General features: G+C 43.7%; 1 protein-coding gene across 10 annotated transcripts in view; it reads left to right on the top strand.

Annotated features, from left to right (window-relative positions):
* LOC109874536 (partitioning defective 3 homolog) overlaps positions 1-9,063 on the top strand; it is a 239,563-nt gene extending 230,500 nt beyond the window's left edge. For 7 of the 10 annotated variants that reach the window (XM_031809815.1, XM_031809812.1, XM_020466486.2 and 4 more), the window contains one exon: positions 6,034-9,063. In XM_031809815.1, coding sequence (XP_031665675.1) covers positions 6,034-6,442 — 409 coding nt within the window. In that variant the 3' untranslated portion in view covers positions 6,443-9,063. The remainder of the gene's footprint in view (positions 1-6,033) is intronic. The other 3 variants (XM_031809814.1, XM_031809813.1, XM_020466485.2) reach the window with 2 other exon arrangements.
* Positions 9,064-14,249: the final 5,186 nt, after the last annotated feature.

Raw genomic sequence — 14,249 nt, 5'->3', positions numbered from 1 at the left:
AATGGAGTAGTTCCCCTCTTTGCTGATATAACAGCCTCTTTTCTTCTGGGAAAGCTTTCCACTAGATGTTGGAACATTGCTGTGTGGACTTGCTTCCATTCAGCCACGAGCATAAGTGAGGTTGGGCGCTGGTGTTGGGTGATTAGGCCTGGCTTGCAGTCGGCGTTACAATTCATCCCAACAGTGTTTGATTGGGTTGAGGACAGGGCTCTGTGCAGGCCAGTCGAGGTCTTCCACACCGATCTCGACTAACCAATTCTGTATGGACTTCGCTTTGTGAATGGTGGCATTGTCATGCTGAAAAAGGAAAGGGCCTTCCCCAAACTGTTGCCACAAAGTTGGAAGCACAGAATCATCTAGAATGTCATTGAATGTTGTAGCGTTAAGATTTCCCTTCACTGGAACGAAGGGGCCTAGTCCTAACCATGGAAAAACAGCCCAGACCATTATTCCTCCTCCACCTAACTTTACCGGACGCACTGTGCGTTTGGGCAGGTAGAGTTCTCCTGGCATCCACCAAACCCAGATTAGTCTGTCGACTGCCAGATGGTGAAGCGTGATTCATCACTCCAGAGAACGAGTTGCCGCTGCTCCAGAGTCCAATGGCGGCGAGCTTTGCACCGCTCCAGCCGATGCTTGTCATTGTGCATGGTGATCTTAGTCTTGTGTGCGGCTGCTCTGCCATGGAAACCCATTTCATGAAGCTCCCGATGAACAGTTATTGGGTTGATGTTGCTTCCAGTGGCAGTTTGTAACAGACGATTTGTACGCACTTCAGCACTCGGCAGTCCCGTTCTGTGAGCTTGTGTGGCCTACCACTTTGCGGTTGAGCCGTTGTTGCTTCAAAACCTTTCCACTTCACAATAACACCACTTACAGTTGACATGGGCAGCTCTAGTAGGGCAGAAAATTGACGATCTGACTTATTGGAAAGATGGAGTCCTATGACAGTGCCATGTTGAAAGTCACTGAACTCTTCAGTGAGGCCGTTCTACAGCCAATGTTTGTCTATGGAGATTGCATGGCCGTGTGGTCGATTTTATACACCTGTCAGCAACGGGTGTGGCTGAAATGGTCAAATCCATTCATTTGAAGGGGTGTCCACATACTTTTGTGTATGTAACCGTAAATACCCCGTATGCTCTCGACCCTACATTCTCCAGTCAGCAATGACTTATCACCAAGATGTAATCTCCTAGTCTCCGAGCTAGTACTTCATCAATGCTGCTTAATCCTCGGTTGTTGATACAGAATCCCGCTTGTTAAATATTTGAAGAAGCAGATCTGTTTAAAGCGGAGATTTATTGTACCAATGTCTCCGATGCCTGGTCAAAGAAACATCCTGTGGCTTTGTGGTGTAATTTCATTGTAATTCTATTAAGGCCAGTTGTTTGGATAAACCTGTTTTGTATTATTTTAAGAATCTGATTGTTTACCTTCAAAATGCCATTGGATGACCAGACCACAGCCTTGGAGTAAAATGGGGCCTGGTATCAGCTTGTGTGATTTTGATGGATTTCATATGGCCCCAGACACACACACACACACACACACACACACACACACACACACACACAACTTCTGTCGTTGGTTGAATGGCTGAATCATGGCCTATGCGTTCAAAAACAGCTTTCGTTTCAGATAAAGGTCAGTTTCCTCTTGGGGAAGCTTTGCTAAACAAGGGGTTCCAATTCAAATGCATCATTTGTTGTTGTTGAGAGCCCATATTGATATTCTTCAATGAAACAGCATTGATCACACAGCAAAAGTCATGCCATTTACAGCAGGACCAAAGGGCCTCCCACTGCAACAGCTGCCGTAGCTTTGGTCTCTTTAGAACACTGACTGTCTAAGTGCGTCCCAAATGGCACCCTATTCCCCATATAGTGCACTACTTTTCACCGGAGCCCTATGGTTGTGCACTGAGGGAATGGAATAGTGTGCCATTTGGGACATAGAGAATCTCACTAATGCCACATGTTCCTCCTCCATCCCTCCTCTCGCTTTCTCATTTTACATCATATGTACAGTACTGGCACGATATCTAATGGAGAAGAGATAGCTGGTTTACATTACTCACAGAGAAATGGCCCAGTTGTCCTTTTATGTCAATGAAATGAAATCATATGTGGAGGATGAAGAGACCCCGTCTTTTGAAATTGGAATTGTTCAACCAGGGGTTTAATGTAGATAGTTGGGTTTGTGTTTCAATGTGCAGTACCTGTCAAAGCTTGGACACACCTACTCATTCAAGGGGTTTTCTTTATTTTCTACATTGTAGAATAATAGTGAAGACATCAAAACTATGAAATAACACACATGGAATCATGTGGTAAGCAAACAAAGTGTTAAACAAATGAAACAATATTTCAGATGTTAGATTCTTCAAAGTAGCCACACTTTGCCTTGATGACAGCTTGAGGTAGTCACCTGGAATGCTTTTCCAACGGTCTTGAAGGAGTTCCCACATATGCTGAACACTTGTTGGCTGCTTTTCCTTCACTCTGCGGTCCAACTCATCCCAAATCATTTCAATTGGGTTCATGAGGTCAGTACAGGTGCATCAAAGCTGGGACCGAGAGACTGAAAAACAGCTTCTATCTCAAGGCCATCAGACTGTTAAACAGCCACCACTAACATTGAGTGGCTGCTGCCAACACACTGACTCAACTCCAGCCACTTTAATAATGGGAATTGATGTGAAATTATGTAAAATATATCCCTAGCCACTTTAAACAATGCTACCTAATATAATGTTTACATAACCTACATTATTCATCTCATATGTATACGTATATACTGTACTCTATCATCTACTGCATCTTTATGTAATACATGTATCACTAGCAACTTTAACTATGCCACTTTGTTTACATACTCATCTCATATGTATATACTGTACTCGATACCATCTACTGTATCTTGCCTATGCCGCTCTTTACCATCACTCATTCATATATCTTTATGTACATATTCTTTATCCCCTTACACTTGTGTGTATAAGACAGTAGTTTTGGAATTGTTAGTTAGATTACTTGTTGGTTAGTACTGCATTGTCGGAACTAGAAGCACAAGCATTTCGCTACACTCGCATTAACATCTGCTAACCATGTGTATGTGACAAATAAAATTTGATTTGATTTTGATTTGATGATAGTCCGACTAAGCGCAAACCAGATGGGATGGCGTATTGCTGCAGTATGCTTTTGTACTTATGCTGGTTACGTGTGCCTTGAATTCTAAATAAAAACACTGACAGTGTCACCAGCAAAGCACCATCACACCACCTCCTCCATGCTTCACTGTGGGAACTCATCAGTCCAAACGATAGATTTCCACTGGTCTTATGTCCATTGCTCGTGTTTCTTGGCCCAAGTAAGTCTCTTCTTCTTATTGGCGTCCTTTTAGTAGTGGTTTCTTTGCGGCAAATCGACCATGAAGTTCTGATTCATGAAGTCTCCTCTGAACAGTTGATGTTGAGATGTGTCTGTTACTTGAACTCTGTGAAGCATTTATTTGGGCTGCAATTTGAGGCTGGTAACTTTAATGAACTTATCCTCTGCAGCAGAGGTAACTCTGGGTCTTCCTATCCTGTGGAGTTCTTCATGACAGACAGTTTCATTATAGCGCTTGATGGTTTTTGCGACTGCTCTTGAAGAAACTTTAGTTTCTCTTTGCTTATTTGAGCTGTTCTTGCCATAATATGGACTTGTTTTTTAATCAAATAGGGCTATCTTCTGTATACCACCCCTACCTTATCACAACACAGCTGACTGAGATTGATTGGCTCAAACGCATTAAGAAGGAAACTTTTAACAAGGCACACCTGTTAATTGAAATGCATTCCAGGTGACTACCTCATGAAGCTGGTTGAGAAAATGGCAAGAGTGAAAAGCTGTCATCAAGGCAAAGGGTGGCTACTTTGAAGAATCTCAAATATAAAATGTGTTTAACACTTTTTTTGCTTACTACATGATTCCTTATGTGTTATTTCATAGTTTTGATGTCTTCACTATTATTCTACAATGTAGAAAATAGTAAAAATAAAGAAAAACCCTTGAATGAGTACGTGTGTCCAAACTTTTGACTGGTGCTGTATGTTATGGGTTGAAAGAAAGCATATCTACACTGAACAAAAATAGAAATGCAACATTTAAATTGGTCCCATGTTTCATGAGCTGAAATAAAAGATTTCCAAATTATTTTTTTCCTTACGCACAAAAAGCTTATTTCTCTGAAATGATGTGCACAAATGTGTTTACATCCCTGTTATTGAGCATTTCTCCTTTGCCAAGATAATCCATCCACCTGACAGGTGTGGCATATCAAGAATCTGATGACAATAAAATAATAAAAGGCCACTCTAAAATGTGCAGTTTTGTCACAAAACACATTGTTTGGAGGGAGTGTGAAATTGGCATGCTGGTTACAGGAATGTCCACCGGAGCTGTTGCCAATTGAATGTTAATTTCTCTAATTTCTCTCTCGTCCAACCGGCCTCACAACTGCAGACCACGTGTATTGCGTCGTGTGGGCGAGCAGTTTGCTGATGTCAACTTTGTGAACAGACTGCCCCGTGGTGGCGGTGGGTTTATGGTATGGGCTGGAATAAGCTTCGGACAACGAACACAATTGTATTTATATCGATGGCAATTTAAATGCAAAGAGATACTATGACGAGATTGTGAGGCCCTTTTTTTTTAAGGTATCTATGAGCAACAGATGCATATCTTCATTCCCAGTCATGTGAAATCCATAGATTAGGGCATGATTTATTTATTTAAACTGACTGATTTCCTCATATGAACTGTAACTCTGTAAAATCAATGAAATTGGTGAGTTGATATTTTTGGTCAGTATATTTTTAACCGGTCATCTTCACACAAAGGTCTGGTATCACACGCATTTTTCATTATAATGCTTCTTCAAATGATTCTTCAAATACAGAAATAATATGGTTTCTTCTTCACAGTTGGTTGATAAATCCACTAATTATGCATGGCTCTGAGACAAAAGCCTGTTAGTTGCAGACCTGGGTTCAAATACTATTTGAAATCTTTCATATACTTTGAGTGTTTGCTCTATCCTGCCTAGAGTGCCAGGTGGGTGGGGTTTACAGTTTTGGGACTATTCTATTGGTCCATCAGACAAGCTCAATCAAGCACAGATTAAGGATTTGAAATGATTTCAAATGGCGTTTGAACCCAGGTCTGGTTCGTTGATGTTATTCAGTCTATTCAATTTCTCCTGCCCCTGAGATAAGCAGTGCTCTAGGCCTGAACACTCATGCATATCATATGGGCTGAACACAGAGAGCTCACAAAGTGCCCAGTCAAGCATGAGTCGGGGTGATGTCACACACACACACATCTGCAGGGCTGACTGACTGTATGTTGTATGGAAGAAGGAGGCTGACAGCTCCTCCTTTTTAAATACCATGTCAGATTTCTACTGTGAAACCGCCAGAGTGACATAGTGGGTCCGGTTGAGTCTCATTTGCAGCAGGGCTGCTATTACTGCCTGTCAAACCCAATGGGCCGGTCTGTCCCTCACAAAAGGGTTATATGGATGGAAAGGCTGTGTCACTGTCCCTCTAGGTTAATGTGTTTCTATGTTTTTATTGTGTGCTAAATTGCCTATTGGTTATGGGTGGTGCTGGGCTTTGTCTGGCCCGGCCTCTCTCTGTGGAATCTCCTCTTTCCGAGTCATTGCACCCCTTCTCTTTAAAACCCTCTTAACATCTTCACTCGTGTCTCACCCGTAGAAATAGCATCACCACTGGCACACTCTAAATGGCAGCCTGTTTTATTCCCATGGGTACAGTATAAATAGACACCAGTCCAGTCCACCCATTATGGGATTATTGGCTTGAATATGGAATCCCATTCTAGTCATTCTATTTCTGTCGTATCACCTTTTCTCTCACTTTCTCACCCTTCTCTTTCTGAGTCAATGCACTCTTCCTCTTTAAAACGCTCCGTTCACTCGTGTCTCGCACTTCCTTTCATTCACGCTTTCTCCCTCCCTCCACAGGCAACCCAGGAAGAACCCCAGCTCCATCTCGCAGGACTCCTGGGACAAGGTCTACCCGCCGGGCGATGGCTTCCAGACGGCCAAGGAGAACCCTCGCTACTCTAGCTACAAGGGCTCCAGAAACGGCTACCCGGGGATGAGCGGAGTGAATGCCCGCGTCCTCCTGGAGGCCCAGGAGCTGCTGAGGCAGGAGCAGAGACGCAGGGAGCAGGAGGCCAAAGGGAAGCAGCTACTGCTAGCGCCCCCGCAGGAACACCCCGGGAACAACACCTATGACGGGTACTCGGCTCACAAGGACCCTGTGTCGCCTAAGGGCCCCTATAGACAGGACGTACCCCCCTCGCCCTCCCAGCTGGCCAGGCTCAACAAGCTGCAGGGGCCCGAGAAGGGAAGGCCCTTCTACTCCTGAGGGAACAGAGGAAAGGGGAAGGTATAGTGGAAGGGACAGGGCTTCCAAGAGGAGGCCACAGGGCTTCCAAGAGGAGGCCACAATTGGTGGCGCTGGATATGGACAACTTGAGGAGCTGCTTAGCAGCAACTCCTGAGGAGATAGGGACAGGACAGACAAGAGCCACTGTTGTGGAAGATGTGGACAACTTGAGGAGCTACTTAGCATAGAATGGGGAAGCTCCTTCTACTCATGAGGGGATAGGGGTAAGGATAGGGACAGGCAAGAGGGGGCCACAGTTGTGGAAGATGTGGACAACTTGAGGAGCTGATTGGCCGAGATTGATCTAAGAAGAGTTAGGGACTGCACAGTGGGTGTTTGAATTAATGGCTTACCCTGGATGTGACCTCTTAGTCTTCCATTCAGTCCTAGTCAGTCATGTTCCCCTCCTACAGACTGCTTGTTGTTAAGTGAGACTTTCTGTATTTATGGTCACAATGCTTTCTGGGTAGTAGTGTTGTGTGATTCACAGACATCTGTTACCCTCACGCTCTGACAATCAAACAGATAGGCAAACGGCCGTTATTTTAAGCCAAGTGGGGGTGTGTGTGTGTGTGTGTGTGTGTGTGTGGGTGTGTGTGTGTGCATGCGTGCATGTGAGAGAGACCGTGTGTCTGAATGTGAGTGAGCGATGTGCGAGTGTGGTGTGGTCTCCATCATTGACACTTCCATTGTGGTCTGGTGTTGTTAACCATGGCTCCTACATGACCTGTCACCCCTGCACCTTGCCCACCCCTGGCCAGGAAAAAACCCTGGGCTGCCTAGACAGTACTACTCTAACACTAAATCAAAATAACAATGTTGAGCTTCTCTCGGTATTCTATTTATCTGTTTTAATCGTTTTTGTCTTTATGAGAAGCCCCTTCAGTAGTCCCCAGAGGGTTCGAGAAAAGAGAGAGGGAGTGGAAAGAGAGGGAGTGTGTTAAAGGAGGGGGAGAAGGAGGGCATAGCACTGGTTATTAATGAAGGCCCCTCATAAATGATTCATGTGTGTGTCGTCTCCACAGAGAGTGAGAGAGAGGTCTCTGATCCACTGCCTGGCCTCTCTGCTCTGGGCACGGCTAACCTGGCCTGCCTGTCTGCCTGTCTCTGGCTCCATCCTCTCCTCCTCCCCACCTCTCCTCTTCCCCCGTCAGCCCTGCACTGAATTTTTCATCACAAGCCACCTGCTGCCTGCCACAGCCAAAGAACAGAACACAGTCGCAAGAGGCTGTTCCGGAGTGGAGGGCCACATCACTGTTTCGCTCCACAAAGAAACAGAAAGAGAGACAATCGGAATACTGATGCAAGATTTCGGTTTAATCGACCCATCTTCCTTTGTTAATAAAAATATGAAATTGTGTTTGAGTGGTAGTTGCGTTCAGCTGCCGTATAGCTGGGAACTAGTGAGTCACTCTCCTCTTGTATATAATGGGCCTTTAATGTGACGATGCTCGGATGTCTATGAAATGTACAGAATGGTGGAGATGAATGCAACCGAACAAAGGAGAGTGTGGTGAATACACAAAAGGGGGAAAAAAATAAAATGACTGGCGTATGTACTCTGTCGCCTCGTGGTATACTATAACAGAAGTGTCTGGCACCTCGCTGCTTTGGAGATGTGCTTCAATGTGTTCTCCCTACGCCAAGTACAGTCATATGAAATGCATTAGCTTCCATTTGTGAGTTAACGCGGACTACGTTCCAAATGGCACTCTATTCCCTACATAGTGCACTACTTTTGACCAGATCCCTATGGTTGAGCTAAATAGTTTGAGTGCCATTTGGGACTCAGGCCATGGTGTGAGAGAGCGAACTCCCTGTATCAGCTGTTGAACATGTCTAACATGGAAATAAGAGTGTTATGTCGTCTGCTCTGCAGTACTTCGCCAATGTCTGCAGTCTGGTGGGAATCTGTTGTGTGGTGTCCATTGCTAGCCTGGTTCCAGAGCTGTTTGTGCTGTCTAGTTTACGTCTACGGTCATCGTTGTTAACAAGGGTGTAGGATGAAGTTCCCTCGGCCTATCTTGGGTTAGTTTTGCATTTCCCCCACTAATGGTTATGATTGGGGGAGGGGAAAGCAGATCCTAAATCTGTACCTAGGGAAAACTCGAGCCCGGATGCAGTTAACAAGATGGCACAAACAGACCTGGGACCAGGCTAGTTCATGGCTAGGTTCAGAGGTCTATAATAAGTGCCTGAGGAGGGAAAACAATGTGTTCAGAATGTTTTTGTAGCTAACTGACACACCAATACACCAAGTATTTTTCACATACCGTTTGAATCTCTTCGGTACAGTATGTCATGATTGTTTTGGGGTACTTTTGTTTCCCTGAACAGCTTTCGTTGTTTGGTTCTAGTTTTTTTTACAGTGAAAGTTAAAATAAGCCTCTGCGTTAGGGGATCAGTCTATTTGTATCCCGTCTGACTTCACAATGCTGTATGTATGTATCATGACGTTTAAAGTATAAAGCTATTGTAAGCACAGTGCAATTGTTTTTCAGACTTTGACCTGATATATTTAGAAATGTATACAGACCTTTTTCCTGTACATATCACATTTAAAATAAAAGGAGGGTGGTTTCAACCTGTTTACAACTGTCTGTCTGGGATGTGTTCTATTCTTCATCCTGTCCTTTTGAAAAATGAACTGGAAGTGGTGTCAGGCTCAGGAATCCTCATTAGTAGCAGTGAGTCTGGTTTCATCCACTCTTGAATCTTTAATAGGCTTTTGCCTTCTTTATCATTAGGCTATTGTAGTTCTAAGCTTCAAATCTTGAATTAGAATAGAGCTCTGTGCATATGTATGTCCCTGTATGGTTGTGTATGTGATTTTGTGTATATGCCTTAGTCCCCTGCGTGTCCGCATTTGCATTGTCAATGCAGTTCGTATGCTTTAATAATCCCTAAATCCCTATGTTTCCTGTTGTTAATTGTAGTCATTCTTATTGTCTCTCATAAGGGACTTGTTGAATGACACTGGCTACTGTGTGTGTTACTAGGGTTAAAGTTGACATTCTAAACAAATACCATTTAAGCCATTTCAGCCACTGAGGGGAGGGTGGGGGGGGGGCTCTCTTCAAACGGAGAGATGAGAGCGGAGGAAAGAAAGAAGTGGAAGGAAAGAGATCCTTCCATCTCATCCTGTTCTTTTATCTTCCTAGCTTTGTGTGCTCTTTCATTGAGTGAAGAAATAAGCCACAGAGAGCGCCGTGTCCTCATGCTGTTGTCTACGCCTCCGGCCAGAGAAGGAGTTGTCGTCAACCTTCAGTCTTTTTCCTGTTTGACACTTCTACAGGAAACCGAAATATGTATTATTGCGTAGCTCAGGTCTGTTTGATCCCCTGCTATGGATGTGTCACGACAATGACTGACTTTGTTGTTTCGTATATGAGATGAGACTTTCACACGTTATTTTGCTTTATTTTCAAACGCAGGACTGACTACTGGGTCATATTTACTAGGAGCCAAAAAGGAAGCAAACGGGCCAAAACGAGGAGGGACCTACCTGGATTTGTCTATTAATGGAAAACTTTTCACATTTTGTTACGCTACAGCCTTATTCTAAAATGGATGATCCCCCCCCTCATCAATCTACACACAATACCCCATAATGACAAAATAATATGTAACATTTACATAAGTATTCAGACACTTTACTCAGTACTTCGTTGAAGCACCTTTGGCAAAGAATATAGCCTTGAGTCTTCTTGGGTATGACGCTACAATCTTGGCACATCTGTATTTGGGGAGTTTCTCCCATTCTTCTCTGCAGATCCTCTCAAGCTCTGTCAGGTTGGATGGGCAGTGTCGCTGCACAGCTATTTTCAGGTCTCTCCAGATATATTTGATTGAGGTAAAGTCCGGGCTCTGGCTGGGCCACTCAAGGACATTGAGACTCATCCTGAAGCCACTCCTGCATTGCCTTGGCTGTGTGCTTATGGTCTTTGTCCTGTTGGAAGGTGAACCTTCGTCTGAGTTCCTGAGCGTTCTAGAGCAGGTTTTCATCAATAATCTCTCTGTACTTTGCTTTGTTCATTTTTTCCTCGAACCTGACTAGTCTCCCAGTCCCTGCCACTGAAAAACATCCCCACAGTTTGATGTTGCCACCACCATGCTTCACCGTAGGGATGGTGCCAGGTGTTCTCCAGACGTGACACTTGGCATTCAGGCCAAAATTTCTTATGTTCTAAGAGTCCTTTAGACACCTTTTGGCAAACTCCAAGCTAGCTGTCATGTGCCTTTTACTAAGGAGTGGCTTCCGTCTGACCACTCTACCGTAAAGGCCTGATTGGTGGAGTGCTGCAGAGATGGTTTCCCTTCCTGAAGTTTCTCCCATCTCCACAGAGAAACTCTGGAGTTCTGTCAGAGTGACCGAGTTCTTGGTGACCTCCCTGACCAAGGCCATTCTCCCCCGATTGCTTAGTTTGACCGGACTGCCAGCTCTAGGAAAAGTGTTTCCAAACTCATTCCATTTAAGAACGATGGAGGCCACTGTGTTCTTGGGGCCCTTTAATGCTGCAAAAATGTTTTGGTACCCTTCCCCAGATCTGTGCCTTGACACAATCCTGTCTCAGAGCTCTACGGACAATTCCTTTGACCTCATGGCTTGGTTTTTGCTCTGACATGTACTGTCAACTGTGGGACCTTATATAGACAGGTGTGTGCTTTTCTAAATCATGTCCAATAAATTGAATTTACCACAGATGGACTCCAAGTTGTAGAAACATCTCAAGGATGATCAATGGAAACAGGATGCACCTGAGCTCAATTTAAGAGTCTCATAGCAAAGGGTCTGAATACTTATGCAATGTTATGCAATGTTTTTTTTAATTAGCAAAAATTTCTTAAACCTTTTTTTCGCTTTGTCATTAAGGGGTATTGTGTGTAGATTGCAGTTTTTTTTTAAATTCAATCCATTTTAAAATAAGACTAACGTAACAACATTTCACAGTGTGTGCACTAATGAATAATACCCAGATGATAGACAGCTGAATGACAATGGACCCTGCCTGCGTAAAAAACATCTACCATAGTTTCCAAACCTGTAGTAGATTTTGCCCTTACACATTCTTGTCAATGATAGTAAAGGTATATCTATGTGTGGTAGAGATGCCTTTTCCCGAGTTCCAACATTCCAAGTGTCGCCCAACATCGCCACGCTGAGGTAAAGGTCGTCCAGGGTCCCAGAGAGGTCACAGGGTTCACCCTCAGCTGGTGTTTAGCTCACAGGATACACCGCCTGCTTTGATTAAACACCTTTGATACACATACCTTTACACTCGTATGTATACACATCATATTACATCTCATCACAAGTATAAAAATATACATACAATATAAATGAACATTTGGTGTATATATGGTATAATGTAATATATGACATTGATTAACACTGGTGTTCAGGTTTCAGCTCAGAGGCTGGCTTTGGTTAACAGAGTTGACCTCTCCAGGACACAGTTGCCATGGGAGCAGTATGGCGAGAAGACTATAACAATCAGAGGTCTACACCTGCATTCCTAGTGAACAAGAATAGGATACATTTTAGATGGGACATAAAACAGCTAATGAGCACTGTCTCTTATGAGGCAAGCAATGATTCATTTTACAATATTCTAGAATTCACATGCAAGGGACCATCCAAAAAGGGCTAATCCACATGCAGGGGAGTATCCAAAAAGGGCTAATCCACAAGCAGGGGAGTATCCAAAAAGGGCTAATCCACATGCAGGGGAGTATCCAAAAAGGGCTAATCCACATGCAGGGGAGTATCCAAAAAGGGCTAATCCACATGCAGGGGAGTATCCAAAAAGGGCTAATCCACATGCAGGGGAGTATCCAAAAAGGGCTAATCCACATGCAGGGGACCATCCAAAAAGTGCTAATCCACATGCAAGGTACCATCCGATAGGTCTATCTCTTTCTTGTTCTATATCTATATTGTAGCTGTTTTCAGCCCAGGCTTACGCAGCAGCAGTCTGGTGTGGACTGAGGGTTATAAAAGTGTTTGTATCCCAGCCGCAGGTGCTGCCACATCATTACTCATACTCTTAACAGCTATCGCTGAGCATTTAATGCTCTCCTCTCCCCATAACCCCCAGCCACGCCACAGATCAAGTCATGGATCGCTTCTCTATGAGGAACTGTAGAACATACACTGGGCTCTAAAACGGCCTATTTCACCATTATTCTCACGTCATGGTAGAGTTAGTGGGGTTGATTACACCCCATCCTTCTGTTACGCTGTTACACAGTTATTCTGTTACACGGTTACGATGATGAACATGTCAGACCTGGGTTCATACACTTTGAAATACTGTCTCTGTGCTTGATTGAGCTTGCCTGTTTTAATGGAACCAATGTAAAAGTCTCCATGCCGGCTAAAGCCAACGCTCAGAAGTATTTGGAAGATTTCAAATACTATTTTAACCCAGGTTTGGAACATGTTTGTAGGTCGGGTGGGTCGCTGCAGTAAAGGCTGTTCAAAGGTGACACCTGTTTCTTGCCTATGTTTTCTCTGTGATGGATGGGGTCTTTATGGGTGACGCATCCTTCAGGAATTCCGAGAGGAAGCTGTCCTAGTCACGGGAGGAAACTGGAACATAAATTCTGAAGGAGACAAAAGAAATGTCGCAAATGCACCCGTATTCCCTATATAGAGCACTTCTTTTCACCAGGGCACTATGGGCTCTGGTCAAAAGTAGTGCACTACATAGGGAATAGAGTGTTATTTGGGGCTCAGACAAAGGAAACCAATAGGTGGAAGAAATTTGAGGTATTTTGTTTGTGCAGTATAGTATGCACAGCCCACTGTATGCCTACTGTTCTTGACTAGTGGGGAAGTAAGAAAGGCACATGGCAGCACTAGCCAAGGACAGGGCGGATAAATTACTCCCTGAATCCTAAAGGCATTTATACTCCAATACGATTCACCCAGCTTCTCTCTGTCAAATGCACCATGAAATGGCTCTGACATGCCCCAGTTAGCGAATGAAATCCTTCCGCCCTGGATCGCTGTCTGACGGACATTGGAGCTCTCAGATACTGGCTGGCATGTTCTCCAGTCATAGTGTCCCAAATGGCTCCCTATATAGGGCAGTACTATGTCAAAATTAGTTAAAACCACATAGGGAATATGGTGCCATTTTGGGTGCCCACCCAGCCTGGCTAGTTTACTCTATAGAGAGTTTCCCTCCCTATAGATGGCTAGAGTTTTGACTAACTAATGTCATGGTCCTGAACTCGGTGACAGATTTCATACTCAGGCAGTGGCTTTGGCCCAAACAGGCCTCCTGTATCGACAACTGGATGTCCTGGGTGAGTAAGGAGTGTGAAAGTGTAATATCTGTTATGGTATATTTAATATCTGTTACAGTGTATTTGTAATGTCTGTTACAGTATATTTGTAATAGCTGTTACAGTATATTTAATATCTGTTACAGTATATTTGTAATAGCTGTTACAGTATATTTAATATCTGTTACAGTGTATTTGTAATGTCTGTTACAGTATATTTGTAAAGTGGTAATGGGGATCCAAATAATGTATAGAGTGTAGGATGAAGAGGCAATCAGCAGTTGCTACATCCATTTTTTGACTTATACATTAATTATACCCATTTGATTGTTGAAGAATATAACTTATAAATGCCTCATGGGCTTAGTTCAACATACATAACCCATTTGAACCCAAAATAAAAGCTTGTTATACTCCAATGTGTGTAAACAATGATATTATAAATTAACACTATAGCCTCAACATGTTTACAATCATCATTTTGACATCATGG

The sequence above is a fragment of the Oncorhynchus kisutch genome, linkage group LG30 (assembly GCF_002021735.2).
Source record: "Oncorhynchus kisutch isolate 150728-3 linkage group LG30, Okis_V2, whole genome shotgun sequence".
NCBI classification, from domain to species: Eukaryota; Metazoa; Chordata; class Actinopteri; order Salmoniformes; family Salmonidae; genus Oncorhynchus; species Oncorhynchus kisutch.
This window is presented reverse-complemented; position numbering and strand designations above follow the sequence as displayed.